General features: G+C 44.4%; 1 protein-coding gene across 1 annotated transcript in view; it reads right to left on the minus strand.

Moving 5' to 3' along the window:
- Window positions 1-13,964, minus strand: part of LOC127029119 (CUGBP Elav-like family member 4) — a gene marked incomplete at its 5' end in the record, with an annotated part of 74,084 nt that overhangs the window by 30,971 nt on the left and 29,149 nt on the right. The window contains 2 exon segments of the mRNA XM_050914765.1: window positions 6,399-6,548; window positions 13,455-13,602. Coding sequence (XP_050770722.1) covers window positions 6,399-6,548; window positions 13,455-13,602 — 298 coding nt within the window.

Here is a 13,964-nt window from a genome sequence, read left to right on the forward strand (position 1 = left end):
GCGGATTGCGGCTCGGGAACTAACTGGGCATCGGTCAGCGGGTGGTGAGCAATTGCATTGTGCATCACTGGTTTTTTTCCTTCCCCCCCCCCTCCTTTTTTTTGTTATATTCCTTTTCATTACTATTATTACTATTATTATTATATTTAATTATTATTATTGTTAGTATTATATTTTACTTTAGTTATTAAACTGTTCTTATCTCAACCCATGAGTTCTGCCTTCTTTCCCGATTCTCCTCCCCATCCCACTGGGAGCAGGGGGAGGGGGACGGGGAGTGAGGGAGCGGCTGTGTGGTGCTTGGCTGCTGACTGGGGTTAAACCATGACAGGGGTTAAATAAAATAATGATAGCAAAAAAAAAATCTATATGAAGGCCAGGATTAAAATAAATAAATAACTGCGAGGGCTTAAATCTTCTCCTTAAATCCAATTTAAATCACTCTCTACAGCCCTAATGTCTATTCTTAATTATATAATTTCTTACAGAAAGCTTGCAAAAGGTCTCAAGAAATTTATGTAGATTAAAAATCATGGGTGCCATAGTACAGATTCCATATTATTAAGATTTATTAGGACAGCTGATGCTGTGATTGAAGAAGCCAATGTTTACTGTTGTAATTAGGTATTCAGACAAAACAATAAGTGCAATAACAGAAAGAATATGCTGATTTGGCAGAAAACGGAGACTGATCCTGTGTTTTATAGTCTCTTTTCACCATTTAGGGGCTGGACACCACTCAGTCAAAGATGTCCTATTGTCTTTTCCCCTACACATCAAAGGAGCCATGAAATCCAGGACATTTGTGCCCTCTGCTCCATCCTGTTAGTTGGAAAAGCCTTTTCTTAGCATCCCCAGGTATTGTACATGCTTGTTTGGGACAACATATGGGCCTACTATGAAATTGATATAGCTCTTCCCTGGAAATCAGGATTATCTTTATTATTTTCTTAATAGTCCTACCTCCAAGCCCCATCCCTAATCTGGTCCCTGCTGTGATGGGTACTGTGCAAACACATGATAGGACTTGTGTTTGGCCATGAAGAGCTTCCAGTGCACAAAGCAAGAAAGACACAGAAGACTCAGAAATGCGGAGAGGTGGAGGTGGCGGGCCAAGGTGACATACTAATACAACAGCAGAGTCAGGACCATACTTCCCTCCCTTTGCCTAAATCATAAACAAATATGTCAAGGTCAGGTTTTAAAAGATATTAAGGCACTTAATATTTTTGGGGAACTTAGTTTAAGTCATCTTTGAAAATAAAGCTCAAGGTCTTAACTCACTTAGGTGCCTCTGAAAACATCAGCATAGAGCCTGATTTGTATTTGCACCTTCTTACAGATCAGAGCAGAAAATACTTTGGCTCTGGAAAGACCTTAAACAACCTCATTCATTATGGCTGCATCATGATGTCTGGAAGTACACGGCATCATTAAAGTAGCTTAGAGTACAATTGAAGACGGAAACTTGTTAGTATATTTTTAATGAGTGCATTCTTTATTTATTTTACTGGTAAAGCATAGTTTATGGCATGTGGCAGACTGTTACAAATGGGTCAAATAAATGCTTCCTTGTCATAATGATGTTTCAGGTGCTCACTTTTGCATTTTTGGAACTGCTGATACAAAATATGAACGGGAAAGCTCTCAGCTGGAGATTTAGGGTGGACAAACAAAATGCAGACAAATATTTCCCGTAGTAAGTAAGTTAGCCTCGAGGCCAGTGAACCAGGTAGATTTCTAGGGCATGGTGTATGTCTGGACCTAATGCCGTGGGGCTTCGTTTTCATTCTGGACCTTCTACAGATGCAGGCAGGTCTCTCTTTTTCTGTTCTCCTGATTCATTTCCTCTCTAAACTCTTCTTGTCTGACATCTTTCAGGACTGAAATGTCACATGTGGTGTAAGTCAGGCCCTTTCTCTGCCTGCACAAGTGAAGACCTTATCTTGCCCAATGCCACTGGATGGTGTCTGTCCTGATCGGGACTGATCCTGGGACCGAATGGTCTGGAGCAGCAGCCTGCCCATCAGCAGCGCTGCTAGCTAATTGACAAGCTAATAGATGACTGTCATATTAGCATGCCGGCAACTCCTCCCCTACAAAATTAGCTTGTGTAATTATAATAATTACAGATGGAGTCTGAATCCTGTCTCTGCTGGCAATGGGTGAAATTGGTTACTGCCTGATAGCTTTTTGTTGAGCCAAGGAAAATGAATTGATGGTCTTGGTTCAGTTCCTAAGACATGACTTTCTACAGCACAGGAATTCACCCGTGCGGACAACTTTACTGCTAATCTCAGCGGTGGCTTGGAAACATGTGGGCATAAAGACTTGGCTGCCCATTTGTGCTGACAGCTAGTCCTCACTGGAGAGGGTTGGACTCCAAAGAGGGTATGAAGTGGAGCTTGCTCTCTTGCTAGCCCAGACCCACAGTGTAACCAAAGGGGAGTGGGGGACCTCTGCGGTGTCTGCAGAGAGGAGAGAGAGCTAGTCCTGGCAGTGGTGGGCAGTCAGAAACAGAATCACTGTGTGCCTGAGAATAGTAAATGAAGTGACACGTTTATAATGAACTATGAATAACCGAGGGAACTTTGCTTTTGTTTTCCTCAGTAACCCAAGCCCAGACCAAATGTGCTGAAGAACTCAGCATCCTGGAAAACATTCCTCATCTGAAGTTCCACAAAGCTGCCATACCACTGGATCAAGCCCTGGCACTGGTCAAGCTGGATATCCCTTGGCCCAGGAGGAAGAAGCTTGTTTGGGAGCGCTTGGATGCTATTGGGTGTATTTCTGCCTCTTCCTGGGCACATCACTGGGCAGAAGACCACAGAGCAATGCTCACTCTTTTCTGGGTGCTCTGCTCTGTGCCTCCTTCCAGTTCCCTCATTTCTAGTTGCTGATCCTTTGACAACCATTCCCCTCTCTCTCATTTGCTGCCCTTTGCTCTCCCAATTTTCTCATCTCTCCCTCCCCTTCTCTTCCCAAGGAGGCTTTATTTTTTGCATTGAGCATTTTGTCCAGTCCCTCACAATGCAATCCAGTAGGGCAGGACCTGCTACCGGAGAGCAGAGTGCAGATGGTCTCCACTGTTACAAGAGAGGCACTGGGCTCTGGGTGGCTAAGAAGCTTTGCTAGAAGAGCACAATCCCTGTTACTATGGCTAATGTGGTAATGGCAAATGCTCTTGCGCTGATGCAACATGACTCACAAGATCATGGCACAAGAGATTATGCTCTTTGTCCCCACTATATGTTGTGACATATTGCCATGTTCAATAGCTCTGCAAGCTGAAAGACTAAAGGACAGTCATTAATACACAAAAAGGCCAAATCTCCAAAGGGGCTCAGACTAGTGGAAGGGGAAATATTTACTCCCTTGTGCTTCTGTCCATGCCAAAAAGTGCACTGTGAGGTATTATGTACTGGCCGAGCTTGGAGAATGTGAGAGCATGGCTTGCAAAGAGTATACCTGCAAGGAACGGTTTTCTAGTGCTACTGCATGGATCCATAGCCTAGCCAGACCCACAGAAAAAGTGAATTCCTGCAGGGACTGGGGCTACGATCAGACACCTGGTAAGTAGGGACGTTCAACCTAGTCTTGCCTTTGCACCAAAACCATGGATGGTCCAGTAGTCTGACTCAAATGCTACTCTGTGTGTCCCTGCTCCAGACAAAGGGAATCTTAAAAAAAAGAGCACAGGTGAAGACAGGAAAAAAAAGAGTGAAAATACAAAGCAAATACAATTACATGATATGGACCTGTTTTTATAGTGTAAAGACTGTAGAGTTCTGGAGTCCTTTAGATGAAATATCAAAATTACAGCTAGACACAAAGGTGGATGTGTAGACAAACTGCTAATTAATGGGATTTATTTGGGTCTGAATGATGTGGATGCCATGCCTCTACAGATTTTGATTGTCCTGTTTTGCTATTTTTGGGCAACAAAGCACGTTCTGCTACAGGGTATAATGGTGTGACCCCCCCACATCTGAGTTTTTTGTGGAGTATGAAAGAGTATCTGAGAGCAAAATTCAGGCTTTAAACAATATATGTCATAACCATAGCAAGACGATGGTTATGTACATAATACTGCAGCACTCTTGGCCACTTTCAGAATGAGAGATATACCATAAAAGTAAGTTGTTTGGAAGATGCTGACTTTGGATGGGGACTGGCATATTCTTCTCTATAATGTTAGTGTAATTGCATGCTCAGCTTTAATATTTTATTTTTACCATTGCATTTAGAAACGCAGACATGCAGAACCATAGGGCAGTGCAAGTAACAGACGCTACAGAGGAAATTGCAAAAAATCCCATAACGGACAATGATGGAATAATCTGCTCAGTGATGAAAATTTCTTTCTAACCCCAAGCAATTATTGGCTGGCTTATATCATAAAGCATGAAGGTTTGTGTCCTTTCTACATTTTTATCCAGTCTAATGTGAATGTGGATGTTCTTAATACTCATAAATGTCTAATCCTTTTTTTTTAATGCTGCTAAGCTGCAGGCCTCAATAAAGCCTGTGGCAAGGAGTATAGTTTTGGAGAATGCATAAATGCTCATGGAAAGGAAGAGACTAAGACAGAGCAAACACATGACGTGTCCTACACCCAAACTGCTACAAAGGATCTTGCTTTCATGGTTTCATTGCTAGTGGGGACAGGCAGAAGTAAAATGAGAGGTGAGGGTTTGCCTGCCACTGTTCCGTTTACACCTCTGCTATAACTTAAGATGTCACTAAGTTATGGGGAAGCTGACAACCAGGAAAGACCACTAAAGACACACCGAGATAAAGCCAAACTTTACACAAAGCAGACTATTTGTATATCAGCTTTACTGCCAGAAAGGAGCCTCTCTGCCTACAGCAAAGAGGAGCAAGGTTGACTGTCACCTTTCAGTGTGTTAGGCTGTTGGTGTTTGTGCAGGGACTTAGTGTGAATTGCTGGCTGAGCAAGTCTCTCCGAAACTCAGAGAGAATCAGATTAAGGCCATTGACTTTTATATAATCATGGATGAAATACCTAACTGAAAGCTTGCTTTAATTATGGGGTATTTGGACATAGTAACAAAAGTTCAAGTCATTAAGCTTCATCTAGAAAGATCATCTTTTCTCTGCTATCTGCAGTAATGCATCATGGAAGATTAGCTAAAAGGAGCTAGATAAACCAGAAAAAAGATAGACAAAGAAATGGATGAATAAACAGAGAGATGATAGAACGGCAAACAGGTAGATACTTAGATCGATGGATTGTTGAACAGACGGCTATATTTATATAACCTTAAAGACAGGGTGCTTTCTTGCTGCTGTGGTTGACCTCACTGAGCATACTAAGGGCTCCCTCCAATCTTCTGATACCTCCGTAAGCCTCCAAGAGCTCTCCATCCCTCTAAGCTGCTACAAAAATATATATACATGCTTAAGTTTTAGCCCAGTAAGCCACTTGATTTCAATTCTGCTTAAAGTTGAACTCATATCTAAATGTTTACAATGGGGAAGATGACAATTATTTTTAATACTCTTGGTATTTCTGGGCTTTCCTTTGCTGCATTCACAGAGTGGCTTTTTTCAGTGACATTTTCTGAGCTGTAACTAGGTATAGAGGTAGGTATGTATCCTTTAACCTCCCTCATTCATTCCTGACTGCCAGGGCTTGCAAATCACCCCTTCAGCGCTGGTGTCTTTTGAGCTAGTCACAGTGTATGAATCCCAGCAGCAGGTCTCTGGTGGTCTGCCACAAAAAGGTGAAGCTGAGCCTGTTCTGTGGCTATATTAAAGGAGCTTCAGTCTCCAGGCCTGGCAAGGCAACACGGTTTGGATGAAGTGAGTGCTTTAGAGGCCAGCAGCTGCCTATGCACATGCTCTGAGGCATGGAGCAATTTGGGTCAGCAGCCATGTGGACCCTCTGGACTCTTCCTCCCAGAGGCTGCAAAGGAATCCCAGCAGGACATACCAATGGTGGGTGCTAGGGGACGCAAACAGGCTTAGCACAGATCCTTCAAGGCTTCCCAGGAGCAACAACCTGGGGAGTACCACTGTGAGATCTGCCACCATGAACTGGTCAGGCCTCAGATCAAATTTTAGCTAAAGCAAAACATGGTGGTTGTCCTGATTGTATTCACCAGACAAGTCATCCTGGCATGCAGCAGATGAGCACTCAATTCTTCAGCATAAAAATTTTCCACCTCCAACATGCCCTTGATGTCTATCATCCAGATTTAAAAGTATAACAACTGTAGCTGGGTAAGACCTAACTACATCAATGATACAGTGAGCCCTGATGGTGTGGGGTATAATCCTTCTGAGGTGGCTCATGCTAGACAAAGCCTGTGGATGTGGACAATCTCCCTAAGACTGAAGGAGCAGGTTGTGGGAACAGCATTGGTCTGGCTTACCTGGGTAAGGGTGGATGCCATTAGCAAACACGGCTTCTGCGGCGGGCTGCCCATTAGCCTGCGGCGGGAGGCCAGTGAAACCATTCACCCCAATTGGAGATGGGATGCTAGGCACAGCTGGTGCAGTTATGCCAGGAGGCGTGCTTCCACCTGCAAGTGGGGAGGACACACAAATCAGAGCCGGTGAGTACTGGAAGCAATAACTACATGGAGAAAACTACTGACCATCACTCAGAAGTCTTCTGATAATCCAAGAAATGAAAAATCTCCCAAGCTGTTGTGCAAAGAAAGGGACTACTTGCCATTGTTCCTCTAGCAACTTAAAAGCACTTAAGAAAGGCTTGCAAAACTTTCTGCAACAGAATGAAACTTTTGCTTGGTGATCATGGTCTGTAGACTAGATCCACAGCTAATATCAAACAATAGAAGACTATAGAAATATCACCCTTCCTCCTCAACTTTCACCCTGGAGTATTATGTGTTTAAATTGCTAAATAAGCAGACATTTCTTTCCTAGATATCATTTAGCACTAGAAGCAAATTCTTAGTCCCACCTTTCTACAGCAGTTTCTCTTTGGAGATGTCAGCTTTGTGAGCCAACCAATTTCCAAGATGTCCTGGTTTTGGCTGGGATAGAGTTAATTTTCTTCCTAGGAGCTGGTATAGTGCTGTGTTTTGGATTTAGTAGGAAAATAATGTTGATAACACACTGATGTTTTAGTTGTTGCTAAGTAGTGTTTATACTAAGTCAAGGATTTTTCAGCTTCTCCTGCCCTGCCAGCAAGAAGGCTGGAGGGGGCACAAGAAGCTGGGAGGGGACACGGCCAGGACAGCTGACCCAAACTGGCCAAAGGGATATTCCATACCATATGACATCATGCCCAGTATATAAATTGGGGGGGAGTTGGCCGGGAGGGGCAGATCGCTGCTCGGGAACTAACTGGGCATCAGTCAACGAGTGGTGAGCAATTTCATTGTGCACCACTTGTTTTGTATAGTTTAATTCTTTTAGTATTACTATTGCCATATTATTATTATTATTATCATTATCATTATTTTTCCTTCCTTTCTGTCCTATTAAACTGTCTTTATCTCAACCCACGAGGTTTTTTTTTTGATTCTCTCCCCCATCCCACTGGGTGGGGGGAGTGAGCGAGCGGCTGCGTGGTGCTTAGTTGCCGGCTGGGGTTAAACCACGAAACAAGACTACTCTGTCCGCACTGTCTCATGAATACACATTTCATGTGCAAACTCATTCTGAGCTTCCCCAGCACAAGGGATCCTTAAAAGGTTTGGCAAGTTGATTTGTAGCCTAAAGTCAGCCACTGATACTTTTTTTAGTGTCATTGTTTGGCCCAAACTTGACTTTGTAGGGTTTTAGCAGAGATCTCTCAGTCAACAGGGGCAAAATTTGAGCTAGATTTGTTTCTTTCATGAAATCATACTGCGCCCCTTCTTCCCAGATGCATCCTGCAGAGAACTGTAATGTTGCTATTTCAGAAGAACAATTTAATCTTTATGTTTTGGGTGGGATCCCATCATCCACTGGTAGAGCATTGCTAAATATCTGAGGGGAGAATTAAATCCCTCTGCTACCTCATTGTGCTCTGCTATGTATGTTTAAAATGACTGGGCAGTCTGTGCTTCTTGCTACATATGCAGGATGTTTCTGGGGACCAAAAATGAGTTTTCAATAAGAAAGAAATTGTATTTTTCTCTTGCCTGCTGTGGGTGGGAAGTTAATCTATCTTCAGCAATATCTGTGTCAGGGCATACTACAGATTGAAAGAACCATTTTTAAACCAATTGCAGAAATTTTCTTCAGCACAGCAGCATTCCATGATGGCTTAGTGCAAGAACACACTTTAAAGACTGCTTAAATCTGTGTTGGTGCTTTAAGAAAGCCAATACAGATGCATGAGATCTTTTAATATGTTCTGATTTGAATAGCCCAAAGAAAAGGCAATATTTCAGCTCTTTTCTTATACCCTGAGCAGACAAGATCATGCTTCCCCTTTCCTTATTTAAATGATGTTGGTCTTTAAAAATGTCTTCTGTGGAGGTACAGGGGGGCAGCGGTGGCAACAGAAGTCCAAAGGCAATGCTCTTAGCATATGCCATTGGCTTGCAAATCTGCAAATCACAAAGGCTAGTTAAAATTTCAGTTGCTTTTCTGGATCTCTCCTTTATTTGCATAGACAATCTAAGTAATTTTTTCTAAAATTGCAGCAAGGGATTTGTGCTTGCTATTTTGTGCATGTCTAAGGCAGTTTAGGCATATTCATTGCAAGTCTTTAATTTTCTTCTTATAAAGAGCCCCCTCTGGAGAGGTCAGATCTGTAGTTGGAGTAAAACTGGCATAATGCCACCGCAGAGAACAAATGGTGGTGATGCATGACAGTTGTGGATTTCATCCCTGGTTTGAGATATCTTGCTGCAGCTACACCAGGTACAGGGTTACAACATGGAGGGAGGGAGAAGAGAAGGAAGCCTAAATGAAATTTCATTTCTAGCCCCCCTGTGCAGTTAACAGTGGTAGACCCACTGCAGACTAACTTTTCACCCAGATTATACTAATGACAGGAGAAATGCAAAAGTTGAACCAAACGTTCAGAGCTGTCAATTTAATTGCCTTGCAATTACAGACTGTTGTGTGAAATAAACCTGACTCTTGATGGGGAACCATCAAAATGCCAGCAGACAGCATAAAGTTTTTATAGTCTGAATTACCCACTGGGACTGGCTACTGCTCTCCATTGACTGCAGGCAAACGAGGTGACTAGTTTTAACTAGATATCTAACGTTTGTATGGTTAAAGCCAGATGAGATGGATCCTGTCTCTAGTGTGTTAGTTTTTCCTGGATCCAAAACTCTTTAATTTCCCAGGTCCCGTGAGAAGTCATGAGCATGAATGAATTCGTGGCCATGTCCTGAGGAACCCACTCTCCTAGAGGCGGGATGCACAGAAAACCAGCTGGATTAGGAGCACAGGAGAAGCAGGTTTAGACTGACAGGGAGGTGAGAACCCAAGAGACCTGAAGAGATGCACTGTGCTCAGCCAATGTCTCCAAAGCTTCTAGGACTTCTGGGTTACCAGTGTCCTTTTTCTAGCGCAATTTTTCTTTTGCTTAGGAAATATCAAAACAGGTTTTTTTAATGTTCCAAACACTTTTTCTAATGCTTATTTTTCAGAGAACTTTGAAATGTTTCATTTTTCATTCCAAGTCAGAACAAAGATATACTTCAATGACTGGAAATCCTGCTATGAAGCAGAATGATCATTTTCCATTTGGCTTTCTGAATGCTAACAAAAGCCAGCAGGAGAATTCACGTTAGGCTTCAGATATCTCCTGGCTACTCAGAAATCACTGGTAGTGTTGTAGGCTTGCTTGCTCAGACATTATGTGAAATATTTTCTATGCGTCTTATCACAAGCTTTGTGAGTGGTGTAGTAATATAAGGAGTCATTTCAAAGTTTAAAAATTTCACCCAAGGAATAACTGTCAATGGACATTTCCACCCATTTACAGACGTTTTTCATGAAGGAAGCTATCTATTCAAGCTAAATCTGCTATAATGCCAAAGTACATAGGTTCCATAATTGAAAATATGTCATAAGGAGAGTACAAAATCTGCCACCATGAAAGAGATCAAGGATCATCTAAACCAGCATCTTATTTTCACTAATGACCAGTCATGGATGTTCTGGAAAGCATGTAAAAAACATGAGCTTTCCTCTCCTGTATTCTGACAATAAGAGTTTAACAGTCCCCAAAAGGAACATCAGAAGAGGAGCAGAGCTTACACAGAAGAAGGGTTGGGATATTTTTCATGTGCTGGATATCACAGAAGGCACAGAATTTGGCTGTTGTACTGCATTTACACACCTATGTCACAGAACTCGTTCATTCTCAAGACTTTTATGCAAAAGAGTTCTTTTGTGGTAGGGCCATGTCCTGGTTTCGGCTGGGACAGAGTTAACTCTCTTCTTAGTAGCTGGTACAGTGCTGGGTTTTGGATTTAGTGTGAGAATGATGTTGATAACACCCTGATGTTTTAGTTGTTGCTAAGTAGCGCTTATCTTAAGCCAAGGACTTTTCAGTTTCCCATGCTCTGCCAGCAAGCAGGTGTGCAAGAAGCTGGGAGGGAGCAGAGCCAGGGCAGCTGACCTTGAACTAGCCAAAGGGGTATTCCATACCATGGAACGTCATGCCCAGTATATAAACAGGGGGGAGTTGGCCAGGAGGCATGGATTGTGGCTCAGGAACTAACTGGGCATCGGTCAGCGGGTGGTGAGCAATTGCATTGTGCATCACTGGGGTTTTTTCTTCCCCCCCCCCTTCTTTTTTTGTTATATTCCTTTTCATTACTATTATTATTATTATATTTCATTATTACTATTGTTAGTATTATATTTTACTTTAGTTATTAAACTGTTCTTATCTCAACCCATGAGTTTTACTTTTTTTTCCCTTTCCTCCTCCTCACCCCACTGGGAAGGGGAGGGGGAAGCAGCTGCGTGGTGCTGAGTTGCTGGCTGGGGTTAAACCACGACAGGCCATCACAAACCACTGCCTGGATTCAGCTTTCTAGGCCCTGAGACCATTTGAATTCCAGGCAGTCTTTTTTTGACAGTCTCTCTGCTCTCACCAACAGACAACAAATATAGCTAATGCAAATATGATAATCTTTCCAGCAGTGGGTTTAAAGGCTGTACATATAATGACACTTTTCTATTTGGATTTGCAGTAGCTCCATGGACTTGTTTTTTATACATTTATCGTTGTGTAATCATATATTTCGAAATGTGTGGTATAAGATTTTTGAGTCAAGCGCTTTTCCTTGGTTCTCCATAACTTTGTGTGGAATGAGATCTGTCTTTCTCTCCCTTCCCCCCATAGTCTAATACAAGCAAAGGAAAAGATAGGTATCTATCTGATCCAGTAGCTGCTGACATTTTTCCCAGCTACAGATTGCAAAGAGCTGCTAAGTTCTGTGTGAACAGGGAGGTTTTCTTTGGCATACAGAGGGTAGCAAAACTTGATTTATTAGGAACGTCCCCCAAGCCTGCGCTGCTGCGGTGCCTTATCTCCCTGCCATCCACTGTTTCTCAGCCATGAGGCAGCTTTCCTGGCTGCTTTGTCAGATGCCCTTTCCTGCTCCAGGGCTGGTGCAGACCTCTCCTTATTTGGCAATGTAGCTGCCCCTTTCCTCTTGTCTGGGATTCGGCTGGGATAGAGTTAATTTTCAGAAGAAGTTGGGAGGGGGCACAGCCAGGACAGCTGACCCGAACTATCCAAGGGAATATTCTATACCGTATGATGTCATGCTCAGTATATAACTGGGGGAGCTGTCCGGGGAGAGGAGGAGGGACCGTGGCTCGGGAATGGGCTGAGCATCGGGTTCCGGGTGGTGAGCAATTGCATTGTGCATCACTCGCTTTATAAATTCTTTTATTAGTACTATTGTTATTATTACTTCTTCTCTCCTTGTGTTGTCCTATTAAACTGTCCTTATCTCAACCCATGAGGTTTTACCTTTTTCTTCCAATTCTCCTCCCCATCCCAGCGGGGGGGGGGAGAGCGAGTGGCCGCGTAGTGCTTAGTTGCTGGCTGGGCTTAAACCACGACACCTCTCTTAATACTCTGCTTTGCAGTAGTCCCAGATGCTACTCTGCCCAGCACTGCCTGCACCACAGCTGGCTCAGGCATAGCTCACACCCACCCACCCCCCCTGCCATGTCTCACCCCAAACCCTTGTCAAGGTGATGTCCTCCAGGCCAGCTCGACACTTCAAGGCTCACACAAGGGCATTGGTATGGCATGTCTTTCTGAACACAGTCCCATCCCCAGTGCCTCTCAAAGGAACAACCGGTGTCACCCCAGGACCCTTCTATCCCAAACTCTGCCTTAGGAATTATCCTCTGAAGATGCACCCTTGAGTCCTCTGCTCCCTTACCAGAGTCAGTAGTATATTGCAAAGCTCTCCAAATTCTCACTTCTTTACTCTCGCAGTTTGGCCCCACTTTCCCTGCTGCCCTACTTCCCCACATTAGGCCACATGCCACTGCATGTCTACCAGCCCTGCTGATTCCTTGACCTGTTCCTGCCCAAATGATTTCCATGTCTTTCAAGCCCCAGGAAAGCCAGTCCTGTTTCAACCCAGCTTAATTATCTGCATCCTGAATCATGTGATTCTTGTGATCCCTTACAGCTTAGCCAGATCCTGGCAGCCCTTTACTGTCTACCTGTTTCTGCTCCAATAGCCAGAAAACCCTCCCACCAAATACTTGCATTCCAAGTCACACCAGAGGTCTTCCCTGAGTACCTCCTGTCCTATTTCACAGTAGCGAAAAGGCTTATGTGTCCCAGAGACATAGCTCATCTCATTAATGATAGTGCATCTCACCACGAACCTTATTTTGTTTGTCTTTGGACCAGCCTGGCTGTGACAGTACCAGCACTGAAACCCCCCCTCCCTTGGGCATCTATATGCACCAGTGTAGGTCACTGGAGGATGTTTTGTACCATTTGGAAGATGCTCAGAGCTAAAGGAAAATTGTGTAAGGGATAAAGCTGAGAGGGAAGGGTCATGGCCGAGAGCCCTTTCCAGTGCCTTCACTGCCAGCACCCTCCTTCCTCCCCAACAAGCCCATTGCATCCCAGCTCTGGTGGGTCTCAGCCCTCTTGCTCTCCTCACCCACCAGCGAGTGCCACTCAGCGAGGGACACAGCTAGACAAACAGCGCACTGCTGGTGAGCCCTTTAACTTTGCCCTTACAACTATTTCATTATACAGATGCTGATCCCCAGCTGGCCCCACCCCTGGCAGAGGGAGTAACAGCCTTTCTCTGCCCCTTTTCCCCTCTCCCAGACCACAAAAGGACCTTGTCTGTTCCCCTCCTCACTTCTGGTGGCCTTCACCAGCAAGACCAGCATTTCAGTAAACACCAACTGAGGGAGAATCTGTCAGCTAACATGTCCTTCCAGGTCTCCCCTGGGATGTGGCCAGATTTTCCTGCCCTTTGCCCTCTCCACCCTCGCCCTCGGCCCATTACCTGAGGCTGGTGTTATGGGGGCGGCCGCCAGGCCGTTCATGTTCAGAGCCGCCATCTGCTGCATCTGGGCTGCGGCAAAGGCTGCCATGGGGTTCAGGTAGCCGCCCTGCGCCACCGATGCCATGATCGCAGCTTGCTGCTGCATCAGCTGGAACAAAGAGAGCAGGGGAAAAAATATCACGCGGTCACCGGCAGGGCAGCCCGTGGCACCGGCACCAGGATGGGAACCCGGTGAGGGTGTGAGGCATCCCTCTGTTTTGAAATATCAGCTCACCATGCCTGTGGTACCCCCCAGCCTTCGTCTTGCTTCTCGCTATAGGGGCCAGAGGCAAAGTGCATCATTTTGTCTTGGGTCTTTATGGTCCCCACCCCCCCCATGTGTTCCCCAATGTGGAGGTCTCCCAAGAGTTGGACTCAGCCCTCTGACTCCCTGGCCCTTCCCTGATGAGAAAGGCAGAGGAAAGACTTTATACGTTCTTGAGCAGAGAAGTTTCATGGCTTATGTTGCTT

Source organism: Gymnogyps californianus, unplaced genomic scaffold (genome assembly GCF_018139145.2).
Source record: "Gymnogyps californianus isolate 813 unplaced genomic scaffold, ASM1813914v2 HiC_scaffold_79, whole genome shotgun sequence".
NCBI lineage: Eukaryota > Metazoa > Chordata > Aves > Accipitriformes > Cathartidae > Gymnogyps > Gymnogyps californianus.